General features: G+C 46.3%; 1 protein-coding gene across 13 annotated transcripts in view; it reads left to right on the forward strand.

Moving 5' to 3' along the window:
- The window catches only part of TMOD1 (tropomodulin 1), a 92,455-nt gene that overhangs the window by 76,104 nt on the left and 2,571 nt on the right, over positions 1 to 13,780 (forward strand). For 11 of the 13 annotated variants that reach the window (XM_003353588.6, XM_084990690.1, XM_084990640.1 and 8 more), the window contains one exon: positions 4,628 to 4,772. In XM_003353588.6, coding sequence (XP_003353636.2) covers positions 4,628 to 4,772 — 145 coding nt within the window. Of the gene's footprint in view, positions 1 to 4,627; positions 5,309 to 13,780 lie in introns of those variants that run through there. The other 2 variants (XM_084990628.1, XM_084990681.1) reach the window with 1 other exon arrangement.

The following is a 13,780-nucleotide window of genomic DNA, read 5'->3' on the forward strand; positions in this document are numbered from 1 at the left end:
CTAGTCTGCAGTCCCAGCCCCATCTGAACCTGCACAAGCTCTAGCGAGCTCATGATACCTGGGGGGGAATTCTCTATCAAGAGTCTCAGCTGTGGTTCCGGGCTTGTCCCTTTGGATGCTGGGCTGATGTATCTTCTCAACCTTCCCATGTTTCTGGGCACTGAACATGTTCCTGTTTATTCTATTCGCATCAGTTCCTTGACCTTAACCTAGAGATACAGAGGACTGTTCATTTTCCAAGGGCTCACGGTGTACAGTAGCCCTAGACTACCCTAATTGATTAATTTCAATTAATTTTTTTTTTTTTGTCTTTTGTCTTTTTTTTTGTTGTTGTTGTTATTGTTGCTATTTCTTGGGCCACTCCCGCGGCATATGGAGGTTCCCAGGCTAGGGGTTGAATCGGAGCTGTAGCCACCGGCCTACGCCAGAGCCACAGCAACGCGGGATCCGAGCCGCGTCTGCAACCTACACCACAGCTCACGGGCAACGCCGGATCGTTAACCCACTGAGCAAGGGCAGGGACCGAACCCGCAACCTCATGGTTCCTAGTCGGATTCGTTAACCACTGTGCCACGACGGGAACTCCTAATTTCAATTAATTTTTGATTGAAATGTAGTTGATTTACAATATTAGGTTCACGTGTAAAGCATAGTGATTCCGTATATTTATAGATGATACTCCATTCAAAGTTATTACAAGGTAATGGCTATAATTCTACATGCTCTACAATATATCCTTGTTGCTTATCTATTTTTTACATAGTTGCCTGTATCTCTTAATCCCCTGTTCCTATCTTGCCCCTCCCCCCTTTCCTCTCTCCTCTGGTAACCACTAGTTTGTTTTTTATATGTGTGAGTCTGTTTCTGTTGTTGCTACGTACACTCATTTGCATTAATTTTTAGATGCCACAAATTTTATTTAATTTGAATTATTCAAATTTAAAGTTTTAAAAAACCCAACCAATCCAATTAAAAAGGGGGCAGAGGGAGTTCCCATCGTGGCGCAGTGGTTAACGAATCTGACTAGGAACCATGAGGTTGTGGGTTCGATCCCTGGCCTTGCTCAGTGGGTTAAGAATCAGGCGTTGCTGTGAGCTGTGGTGTAGGTCGCAGACGCGGCTCGGATCCCTCGTGGCTGTGGCTCTGGTGTAGGCCGGTGGCTACAGCTCTGATTAGACCCCTAGCCTGGGAACTTCCATATGCTGCAGGAGCGTCCCTAGAAAAGGCAAAAAGACAAAAAAAAAAGGGGGGGGCAGAGAATCTGAATAGACGTTTTTTCAAAGAAAACATGCAGATGGCCAACGGGTATGTAAAAAGTGGCTCGCCATCTCTAATCATCAGGGAAATGCAATCAAACCACAATGTGATATTGTCTTAACACCTGTTAGAACAGCTATGATCAAAAAGACAAGGAGTTTCCTTGTGGTGCAGCAGGTTAAGGATCTGGTGTTGTCCTTGTCCCCCAGGTCGCTGCTGTGGCGTGGGTTCATTCCCTGACCTGGGAACTTCCACATACCACAGGCGTGGCCAAAAAAAAAAAAAAAAAAAAACAAAGACAAGAAATAACAAGTGGTGGCAAGTGGTGGAGAAAAGGGAACCCCTGCACACTGTTGGTGGGAATGTAAATTGGCGCCACCACTATGAAAAACAGTATGTCTATTCCTCAAAAAATTAAAAATAGAACTACCATATGATTCAGCAATTTCATTTCTGAGTATCCAAAGAAAATGAAAATGCTAATTCGAAAAGCTGTATGTGGGAGTTCCCGTCGTGGCGCAGCAGAAATGAATCCAACTAGGAACCATGAGGTTTAGGGTTCAATCCCTGACCTCACTCTCCAGTGTTGCCGTGAGCTGTGGTGTAGGTCACAGACTCAGCTTGGATCCCAAGTTGCTGTGGCTGTGGTGTAGGCCAGCAGCTATAGCTCACATTTAACCCCTAGCCTGGGTACCTCCGTATGCCATGGGTGCAGCCCTAAAAAGATGAAAGACCAAAAAAAAAAAAAAAAAAGATTTAAAGAGCCACATGCAGCTAGTGGCTGCTGTACTAGACAGCACAGGTCTGGATGGGGAGAGAGTTATAGAAGCAGGTGACTGAATAACATAGAGGGACTGGTGGGAGTAGAGAGCGACAAAAAATGGGCCACTTGAGTGTCTGGGGAAAGAAGGTTTCCAAGGGTAAGCCCCAGGAGGCGAGGACATTTGTGATGGATGTTAAAGCACTAGGGGTATATCAACAGGTGTGTACGAGAGAGTGAATTTTAGAAGTAAGACTTTTGCCTGTCCCGGGTACCAGATACAGACCCCCCCACCCCTGGGGTAAACAATCTGAGTAAGCACTGAGAGATTTGGAAGGGAAGGCAAGGACTAAACTGTGCAGGGCGGGAGTGTCAGGCCGAGAAGGAGGCAGTGCTTATTCTGTTGGGTTATAGAATGAACTCAGACCATGCAAGTCAGGCCCAAGGCATTGGGACCACAGTAAGCTTTCAATACCTGGTAGCAGTTATGAGCAGTGGAGAGTCATTGGAGGCACTTGCATGGTTCTGTTTACTGTTCAATTTGGGAATATTGCCATCTTAGCAATATAAATCTTCTGGTCCATGAATGTGGTATGTTCTTACGTTGATTCAGGTCTCTGTTATTTTATTTTATTAATTTTTTTTTCTTTTCTGGGGTACACCCGCAGCATATGGAGGTTCCCAGGCTAGGGGTCGAATCGGAGCTGTAGCCGTTGGCCCACACCACAGCCACAGCCGTGCCAGATCCGTAACCCACTGGGCCATGCCAGGTAGGGATCGAACTCGCATCCTTCTGGATACCAGCTGGGTTCCTTACCATTGAGCCACAACAGGAACTCCTGTTCAAGTCTCCTCTAATGTGCAGTGCCGTTTTATAGTTTTCAGTGTGTAAGGCTTTACTTCTTTTTATTAAATTTATTCCCAACTATTTCTATGTTGTCAATGGAATTATTGTCTTAGTTTCAGTTTGGGATTGTTTATTGCTAGTGTATAGAAACACAGCTGGATTTTTGTAGATTGATCTTAAACCCTGCGATCTGGCTAAACTCATTTATGTGTTCTCATAGTATTTTGTGGATTCCTTAGGATTTTCTACATACAATATTGTGTCATCTGCAAATACAGTTTTTTTAATTTATAGTTGATTTACAATGTTTCAATTTCTGTTGTACAGCAAAGTGACCCAATCGCACACAGTTCCCTGTGCTGTACAGTAAGGCCCCACTGCCTGTCCACTCCAAGTATAAGTTTGCTTTCAAAATCCCTGACCTGCCCGTCTATCCCCCCCTGCTCCCCACTTCTCCACCACCCCCACCTCAGGAACCACAAATGAGCACTCCTTGCCCGTGATCTGTTTCATTTTTGCAGATAGGATCATCTGTGCCCAAATAGATTTGCTGCTTCTTTTCCAGTGTGGTGCCTTTTCTTTCCTTTTCTTGCTTATTTGTTCTGGCTGCGACCTCCAGGACAGTGTGGGTGAAAGTGGACAATTCCTTGCCTTGCTCCTGTTCCGAGGGAGAATAAGTATCTTTAATGATTAAGTATGTTAGTTTGCCTTCCATGTCTTTTCAGACCTTTTAAGATTGTTTCCTTTTTAATATCTTTTAATATTATACGTGGCAACAGCAAACTCAAACAATACGAGATGTAAAGAAGGAAACAAAAACTGCCCCAAATCCCATCGCCCCCAGATGCTCCCAGGCCTTCTCAATGTCGGGGGGGGGGAAATACAGGTAACTTTATAGAAACATGACCTCTTTTGTCACTAGGCTTTGTCTCCTCAATATTGTGTCATGGCCATCTTTCCAGGCCTGGAACCAAAGATTCACATTATCCCTGTGCAGCTGCCCATGTTCCACTAGAAAGCTGAGCCATTATTTATTGGAGCAACTCCCTTGTGATGAATGTTGGTTTCCTTTTTTTTTTTCCCCCCCGCTATTATAAAAGAGACTGGTGAATATCCTCACATATCACTCCCAGCACTGTGTATTTTCACGCCTTCCTTTCCTTTGCTTTTCATGTTTGTCAGATGATCACTCTAGGTTTGGGGGTAGGGAACTGATGAGGCTTTAGGAGGCTAACGCTGGCAGTCCCACCTCACTGTGTGACTTTAGACAAATCCTCTTCCCTCTCTGAACCTCAGTTTCTTCATTTGTAAATTGAAGAGATTAGTTTAAATGACGGGTTAGCAAACCTGGCTGTGTATTGGGATCACCTGGGGAGTTTGAAAAACCATAGACACCTGAGCATCACAGACAGCGATTCTGATTTAATTAGTCTGAGGGATAGCCGGGTCTGTAGGGTTTTTAAGTCTTGAGACTAGATGATGTGGAAATCCTTCCTGCTCACATGTTCTAGAAGGTCTGCTGTGGACTTGAGAAGGTCTTGGTGGGAATACCTGTCCCTGGCATCCAGCAGCCCTGGGTTTGAATCCCAGCTCCTTCACTCCTGGCTGTGACCCTTCTCCAAACTTCATTCCCCTCCTCCTGGAGGGGGCGGGGCAGGAAACTATTAAAATCCCTGCCCACCACTCAGGGTTTCTGCTAGTCCAGAAGGTTCAGGTCTTCACCGGGGAACGAGAGGTGACTGTTGTTCTCTTCTTGATCACAGAGCCAGCCCCTGGGCAACAAAGTGGAGATGGAGATCGTAAGCATGTTGGAAAAAAATGCAACACTTCTCAAGTTCGGCTACCACTTCACCCAGCAGGGGCCCCGGCTGCGGGCATCCAACGCAATGATGAACAACAACGACCTCGGTGAGTGGCCATCAACCCCCTACCTGCCTGCCTGTCGTTCTTTCCACCTGTCATGGGAAGGAGGGCAGGGAAAACGCCACGGCCACCTTTCCCAGCGGAGTCCTCTTCTTGGGCCCAAGCCCCGTCTTTATTCTGACCCCATTTCCCCCTTGCTTTCAGTGTGTGCATCTTGCCTCTTCCCCAGACCCCGCCCCAGGGTCTGGGGACTTGCAGGTGCCTTACCGCAGCCTCCTCAGCTCAGCACAGGGCTGGATCCAAGGCAGCCCCTCAGCATGTTAGCTTAGTGAAATGAAACAGGGGAGGCACAAAGCCAACCTTGAGGCTTTTCTTCTCCTGATATCCTTTTTTGGAACCCAGAGTCCCCAAGGGCCAGATCCCAAAACCACCAATCAGCTTACTACCCATGCCCCAAGCCTAAGAGACTTCACGTTGCTTTTAAAGTAGAGGTTGAAAATGTTGACTTTGTAGTAAACAGGTTACATTCCTTAATATCAGTTAAAGGCATAGTTTAAACTTTTTTCAAAAAAGAAAAGAAAGAACATGTCACAGTCTTTCTTATGGGTAAACACCAAATAGAAATACATACAAGTCAGTTGAACGCAAAGGGAAAACAGCCACTGGCTTACTTCCAGATGCCAGTTGTTCTCAAGCTCTGTGGGTAGTTATTTACCCCATGTATTCCTCTGGCTGTGAAAGAACTTGATGGCATGTCTGAAGAGGAATATATCGGATGAGGGATTAGGAAGAGAAGAGAAGGAAAACAAGAAAGGGAGTAGGTCTGCTAACCTAGTTAATCATCACAGTCAGCTGTGAGTTCCCGAGACTCCCCGCAGGAGGAAGGCAAGCCAAGCTCCATTATTCTTATTGCAGAAGAGAAGGAAGCACGGGAGTGTTTTTAAAAAGACAAAAGCCAGAGTTCCCATTGTGGTGCAGTGGTTAACGAATCTGACTAGGAACCATGAGGTTGCAGGTTTGACCCCTGGCCTTGCTCAGTGGGTTAAGGATCCAGCGTTGCCATGAGCTGTGGTGTAGATCGCAGACGCGGCTTGGATCCCGCGTTGCTGTGGCTCTGGTGTAGGCCGACAGCTACAGCTCCAATTAGACCCCTAGCTGGGGAACCTCCATATGCCACAGGAACAGCCCAAGAAAAGGCAAAAAGACCAAAAAAATAAATAAATAAAAAGAAGAAAGCCTCTTTTTAGGATTGAATTATGAAAGACCTATGTTCCTAAAGGACAGTGTCTTCAGTGAGTGTTTCATCAAACTCAAGCCTGCTCTAAATGTGTTTTCTTTTTGTTTGTTTCTAACACTCAGTAAAATGCAAGGAGCGTAATACTAAAAGCACATCCCAAAAGTTGAGGTTATGTCACGTCCTCGTGATGAATCTGAGACTGAGTTAATACAGGAAAAGCCTGGAAGAATGGGGGTACGTGTGGGGGTGTGTATTCACGAGGCAGGTACTCACAGAACCTACGCATAGATGACCACAGAGTTACACCTGCAACACACGCTTTAGAATGAGGTACTTGGTTAAGCAAACACTTGTCAGAGTCCTATAGGGCACTGGGTTTGAAGGTATAGGTTTCGGCTCTTAAGGATATCATAGCCCAGAGGCTATTTATTCATTGTTGACTCCAGCTGCCACTTTTTTCTAGAGCAAACACAACGACAAAACCACACCAGGTATCCCGGTGTTGCCAAAGCTCAGCCTCTATCCACCGGTGCCGAATAGAAACGTGGACACAGAGTTTGGGGGGAAGTAGCTTTTATCGTTTGGCCAAGTTAAAGGGAGACCGCAGCATGTTAATGCCCTGAAGTCGGAGCTCCCCTTTGGGAGAGAATAGGAAGTGGTCCTGTAGTTTTAGGAACAGAAAACAGGGCCACAGAGAAGGATCCAGCTTGCGTTCTTCTTCAAAGCTGGTGTCAGGCCATCCTTAGCTGGGTGCTGGCGGTCCTTGAGGCTATTGCGCCTTATTTCTGGAAGGCCTTCTCTCTGGAGTGTTACTTCCACTTGTTGGCATTTGAGTCTGCAGATCTTTGAGCAGATCTCTTCAACATCTTTGAGCAGAAGAGTTCAAAGATGATGTTGCGTGTAGCCCCTGAGGAGGAAATGGGGCCCAGCCCCGTGGCTGCGCTATTGTTTCCTGACTGTTCCTTCCTGGTCTCCGCATCACCTCCTTTCGCTGATGAGCAACTGTTTGAACCTGTCCTTTGGAACACAGGGAAGGTCACGGAAGCCGAATGAAGCCTGTTTCCTACAATAGAGAAATGGGGTTTTGCGCCCAAGAACTCCGCAGGGTCCTGCTCGGTTTCACTGGTTTATCTGAAGTGTCCTTATTTGAAAGAAAACAAGAGCAAACACAAACCAAGAATAATTAATAGTAATAATGACAGTGTAACAGAGGCGACAGCTACACTGAACGGTTGAGGCAGGCCCGCAATCTAGACTCTTGCCCCAGCTGGAATTTGGCTGCAGAACCAGCACTTCAAAACCTTGAGTCCTATTCTGATAGGTGGTTACCGCATGCTTTTTCTCCCCACTTGGATGAAGCCTCTTCGGTGTTCCTCAATGCCTATCTCAGGGCTAATCCAGCTTTGGTCTTTCAGTGGCAAGAGAGTTTGGAGAGCTGCTTTCTGAGGACAGAAGTTTCCAGATGACTAGAGATCAGAGGTGCTGTAGGGGGGCACTCCAGGATCAGCTGGAGGCTAGACAGAATGGCCCTTGAGGGCTTGATGAGAGTCTGTGATTCAAAAATCCAGGCCTGCTTTCTATCAGCAAGGCCTTGCTGAGAGCCTAGTGCGCCAGAGCCAGACAGGACTTCAGCCTTCTCCCTCCAGTTATTTTATGGAGAAGCTGAGGCCTGGGAGGGCCTGTTCTTCTAGGCAGTGGCTCCATGTCACACCCATTGTTAGTCACAGCAAGCACGTTGGGACCACCTTTTGTGGACCCAGGACTGTGGAGGTGACATCAGGGGGTAGCGGAAAGCTAGTCCCTTGAATCAAGAACTTTTCCAACATTTTAGAGGAGAAGAGACTCAAAGTCATGCCCCCCAATTCAAGAAGGCTGCACACTATATCCAGACAAAGCAAGCAAATGATTTGTGAGGATGGAAGCCAGTTATGCCAAGCATCCCTGTGGTGGGGATGGGTTTGAGTCAGCCTTGAAAGGAAGAAGTAGGGAGTTCCCATCGTGGCTCATTGGAAATGAATCTGACTGGCATCCATGAGGATGCAGGTTCAATCTCTGGCCTTGGTGGGTTTAAGGATCTGGCATTGCTAGGAGCTGTGGAGATAGGCTGTGCGGGAGGTCAGGAGGCATTCCTGTGGGGCTGCTGGCAAAGGCGAGGTTGTGGGACCCAGGGTGCAGGAGAGGAGAGACAGAAATGTCCAAAAGGACTGGGGAACTATTACAGAGAGTTAGACATGGAAGGGAAAACAGAAACTCACAGAGAAGGGACAGAACAGCAGAGGTAACAGCATCGGTAAAGGTGGGATTGATAAACAGGTGTATGGGGTGAGCTTGGGATTGGGCTGGGTGGGTGTGGCAAGATGTGAGCCAAAGGCTTTTATTTAAGTTTTATTGAAGTATAGTTGACTTAGAGCTTTGTTAGTTTCAAGTGTACAGCAAAGTGAGTCAGTTTATGTATATATATATGTATATATATATATATATATATATATTTCTCATTCTTTTCCAGATTCTTTTCCCATATAGGCTAATGCAGAGTATTAAGTAAATTTCCCTGTGCTTTACAGCAGGTCCTTGTTACTTATCAGTTACGTATATAGTAGAATATATATGCCAATCCTAACCTCCCCGCTTACCCCTGCCCCCCAGCATTTCACCTATGGCAGCCATAAGTTTGGTTTTAGAGTCTGTTGCTGTGTTGTAAATCTATTTGTATCGTTTTTATTAGAGTCCAGATATTGGTGCTGTTATATGATGTTTGTCTTTCTCTGTGTGGATTTACTTCACTTATGATAATCTCTAGGTCCACCCATGTTGCTGCAAATGGTATTACTTCATTCTTTTTTGTGGCTGATAATAATATCCCATTGTATATATGTACCACATCTTCTTTATCCATTCCTTTGTTGATGGACATTTAATTTGTTTCTGTGTCTTGGCTGTTGTAAATAGTACTGCAATGAACATTAGGGTGCACGTATATCTTTTCAAATTATGGTTTTCTCCAGATATATGCCAATACATGGGATTGCTGGATATGGTAGTTGGTAGATCTATACTTACGTGGTTTTTTTTGTTTTTTTGTTTGCTTGTTCTTTTGGCATTTTAAGGCCACACCCACAGCATATGGAGGTTTCCAGGCTAGGGCCTGAATCAGGGCTGTAGCTACCGGCCTATACCACAGCCACAGCAACGTGGCATCTGAGCAACCTACACTACAGCTCAAAGCAATGCTGGATCTTTAACCCACTGAACAAGGCCAGGGATTGAACCTGCAACCTCATGGTTACTAGTCGGATTAATTTCAGCTGCACCACAATGGGAACTCCTATATTTAGTTTTTTATGGAAATTTCACACTGTTCTCCATAGTGGTTGCACCAATTTACATGCCCACCAATAGTGTAGGACGGTTCCCTTTTCACTACAACCTCTCCAGCATTTATTGTTTGTAGACTTTGTGATGATGGCCATTCTGACTTGTGTGGGGTGATACTTCACTGTATTTTTGACTTACATTTCTCTAATAATTAGTGATATTGAGCATCTTTTCATGTGCTTTTTGGCTATATGTATATCTTCTTTGGAGAAATGCCTTTTAGATCGTCTGACCATTTTTTGATTTTTTTTTATATATAAAGCTGAAGGAGATATTTGTATATTTTGGAGATTAATCCCTTGTCCGTTGCTTTGTTTGCAAAGATTTTCTCCCATTTTCGCTGTTTTAATGGTTTCCTTTGCTGTGCAAAAGCATTTAAGTTTAATTCTGTCCTGTTTGTTTGTTTTTATTTTCATTACTCTGGGAGGTGGATCCAAAAAATTATTGCTACGATTTATGTCAAAGAGTGTTTGGCCTATATTTTCCTTTTAAGAGTTTTATAGTATCTGGTCTTACATTTGGGTCTTTAATCCATTTTGAGTTTATTTTTGTGGGTGGTGTAAAAGAATGTTACAATTTCATTCTTTTCCACGTAGCTGTCCAGTTTTCCCAGTACCACTTATTAAAGAGGCTGTCTTTTCTCCACCTTGCATCCTTTGTCAGATGAATTGACCATAAGTGCATGGGCTTATTGCTGAGCTTTCTATTTTTTTCCACTGATGTATAATTGTTTTTGCTCCAGTATCATACTGTTTTAATGGCTATAGCTTTGTTGTATAGTCTGAAGTTGGGGACTGTGATTCCTCCAGTTCCATTTTTATTTCTCAAGATTGCTTAGAATTAAAGGCCTTTAATGCCAAGCTCAGGAGTTTGGTGATGAAAGCAAGTGGGAAGCAGGACTGTGGCAGTTTCCTGGACAGGAATGACAAGTGATGAAAGCAGGCCTCTGGTTACCCCAGGGAACTGTTTAGCTGTTCCCTTGGGGTTTCCCACAGAAGGAATTAGAGCAGAGGCTTCTGAGCAGCTGCATGTGACATTCAGAGTGCCTGTTGGTGAAGTGGGATTTCTAGCTTTTTAAAACCAAATTTATACCCATCTGCTAATTTAGATGAAAGAAATGCTCCTGATTCTGATAGTGCTTTAAGCATCCTCCTGCAAAAGAGAAATCCTGAATTTCTTTCCAGCAGAGTATTTTCATCATGCTCTTGATGCTCTGATGAAACAGACAAGCTTCCATGTTTTCCAACTGTGTATGTTTGTCATAAAGGCCTCCTGCTGGCTCCTGCCCAGCCACTGTGGTTGTTAAGGCGTCTGCTTGCTGCAGGCTGGCGGGCCAGGGGCAAGCGCTGTGCAGAAGGGAGCAGGCCTCTCTGGCTTCCTTCTCACCCTGACCTGCCTCTGTGCTGGCTCCTGGCCCATGGCCTGGTCAGCAGGGCTGGGCTTTGGCGGCTTGTGAGGCAGGTGGGCTTCTTCTTGGGAGACATTTAGTTCCCTAGGCCAAGGGTCAGACAGGTGGCCTGCCTAGAACCATCCTGAGTGGTACATCTTGGGTCCTTCCCACCCTGTGCAATGGGCCCTTAACAGAGAGTGGGGCATTGGGGTGAAGGGGGTGTCAGGGAGGGGCCAAGGATCCCCACCTCTCTTTGCCCATGATGATACCTCAGATGACTCCTATATCTGCACTATTTATAGCTGAGAGCCAAACTGGCTCTCAAGTCCTGTAAATCTGCCACTGAAGCTCTCTCCACTTAATGAAATCTGAGTTGCAGCATCCAAGTTAAGACAGTTCCATGTGCTGGGGAGGGGAGTGGAGGGGGAGTAACATGTTTAAAAGCAGAAAACATCCCTTCTTGGGGAAATCACTTATACAGCATTCTCAAAGAAGACCTCTCTAACAGGCACCTGGAACTTGGCATACACACCCCAAATCAATTTCATCCTCTTCCCCCTAAACATCTTGGGGAAAGGTGTTGCTTTCCTCAACCATTCAAGCCAGCAATTTTCACCTCTGTCCATGCGCTGCCCCTAGCCCAGCCAGCTACTTCCTCACCATCCACCTTGCCCTGCCTCTTGCCCAGCCCTCAGCACAATCATCGGGCGTCTTGCAATGCCCTCCCTCAGGCCCTCCGGTTCCTCTAGCTCCTCCAGGGCGGCATCTCATGCAGCGTCATCCCAGAGCTTGTCCCAGCATCTGCCTAGAACCCTGCTCTCAGGTTAAACTCCCTGACATGACTTATAAGCCCTTAGGAATCAAAGCTGATACTTCCATGGTGCTTATTGTGTGCCAGGCACTGCTCTACAGCCTTACTAACTGCCATAATGTCACCAACAGCCAGGGGAGGCAGGTGCTGTTACCATCCCCATGCCACAGCCTAGAGACGTGGGTAAGATGACCCCTGTCCATGGGCGAAAGTGGGACTGAACTGGCAGTCTGGCCCGGAACCTGTGCTCCCCACCTCCTGGGTGAGGCCCTGCCAGACTCAACTCTCAACACCCTGACAAGCCATCCTCCTGCCTTATTAGTACCAACCAGTCCAGGTAGCTTGGGGGCCTCCTAGTGACCCAGGCAGAAGCCTCCCTTGAGAGGATTATTACTCCTAAAGCTTCCTGTACTTTCCCGTCTACCCCTTTATCATTTTATTTTATTTTATTTTATTTTTTTATTTATTTATTTATTTTTTATTTTCCCACTGTACAGCAAGGGGGTCAGGTTATCCTTACATGTATACATTGCAATTACAGTTTTCCCCCCACTCTTTCTTCTGTTGCAACATGAGTATCTAGACATAGTTCTCAATGCTATTCAGCAGGATCAAGATTCAGTGGGCAACTTAACCACCGACCTTGGAAGATGTGACCACTTCATCCATTGTGCCTCTCAGACTTGATGGAGATCTACCAGGGAACTTGCAGTATTTTATCAAACTTGATGTAGTTCTATCTTGGTCCCCCATTCATCTTTCTGATCCCTGTGCTTGGCACATCATAGGCACTCAGTAAGCGCTGAGGAATATAAATGAATATAAAATGCTCCCCCAAAGCAATATGGAGGTCTAAAGCCTGGTGCGAAGTGGAGGGAGTGCAAGACTTGGTTGGATTCCTTCCAGCTCTGACAACAGACAGTTGTCAGTTGTAATGATAAGCAATGCAGAGGAGTTTGCTTTGATGAAGTAAAAAACAGGCTGATTTGAAGGATAGTGGGAGCGTTGGCTTCTGCTCCCAGTTGTGTCTCCTATTCACTGTGACTTGAGGCAAGTTACTTCCCTCTCTTGGCCTCAATTACCTTCATTTTTATTTTATTTTATGTCTTTTTAGGGCCACACTTGCGGCACATGGAGGTTCCCAGGTTAGGGGATCTAATCAGAGCTGTTGCTGCCAGCCTACGCCAGAGCCACAGCAACGCCAGATCACAGCTCACTGCAACGCCAGATGCTTAACCCTCTGAGCAAGGCCAGGGATCGAACCTGCAACCTCATGGTTCCTAGTTGGATTTGTTTCTGCTGCACCACGACAGGAACTCCATCTTCATTTTTAAAATGGGGAAAATTAATTCCTGAGTAAGTGGATGCCTCTCCCTTCTCCCCATCCAGTTGCTGTAAAAGCTGATGCCAGGGGAACCCTACACAGGCATAGCCCAGCATACATGAGGGCGTGTAGGGGCATAAAGCACAGGATCCCTTTCTGTACCCTGGGCCATGGGCTGGGGACTCAGGTTCTTGTCCTGGCTCTTCTGCTCACTCTCAGGGACCCTGGCTCCCTTCTCTTCTCCAGGGGAAAGGAGCCAGTCCTCCTTGTGAGAATCAGATGAGATGTGGACCATATATAGAGCCTATATAGACAGGGACAATATAGACTGTTCCAAGGGAGCACTGAACTGCGGCTCACCAGCCTTGTTCCATCTGGTACCAGCTCTATTGCTTTGAGCAAGAAATGTACCCTGTCTGCCATAACGTGGCAATGCTAACAACACTGACACTCCAGGACTGCTGGAGGGGCGCCAATGAGGGGTTGAGAGTGAAAGGGGTGTGACGCTTGTACAGCTAACGGAGATAGAGCCAAGCCTGGCTCATGTAACCCCTTGGGTCGCTTTGGGCAAACCTCTTCTGCTCTCTGGGCTTTGGTTTTTGTTCTCCCACAGCTCTTGAGCATTCTGATGGTCTCCAGGAATCTGGCCAGACACAGTCCTCTCTCCAGGAGACTGCCGCTGATTTACATTAATTTTTCTTTCTGGGGGAGTGGAGAGGAGAGGAGGAGTTCAGGCAAAGTTTGAATTCTAGGCCCCAGAGTGGGCGGCCTGTGTGCTCCCGTGTCCCTCCGTGCCGGCTCCTAGCCACAGCCTGAGTGACACACCTTCCTGGTGGTTCTGCTTTGTACGCTCAGTGTCCCGCACAGGCCCATTCAGTTCTTGGTGCAGCTCATATGCATCTACCTGCTCGGCTCG

The sequence above is a fragment of the Sus scrofa genome, chromosome 1 (assembly GCF_054392235.1).
Source record: "Sus scrofa isolate SSC_HxYL_T2T_F1_AM1 chromosome 1, Sscrofa_HxYL_maternal_Yorkshire_Landrace_v2.0, whole genome shotgun sequence".
Classification (NCBI taxonomy): domain Eukaryota; kingdom Metazoa; phylum Chordata; class Mammalia; order Artiodactyla; family Suidae; genus Sus; species Sus scrofa.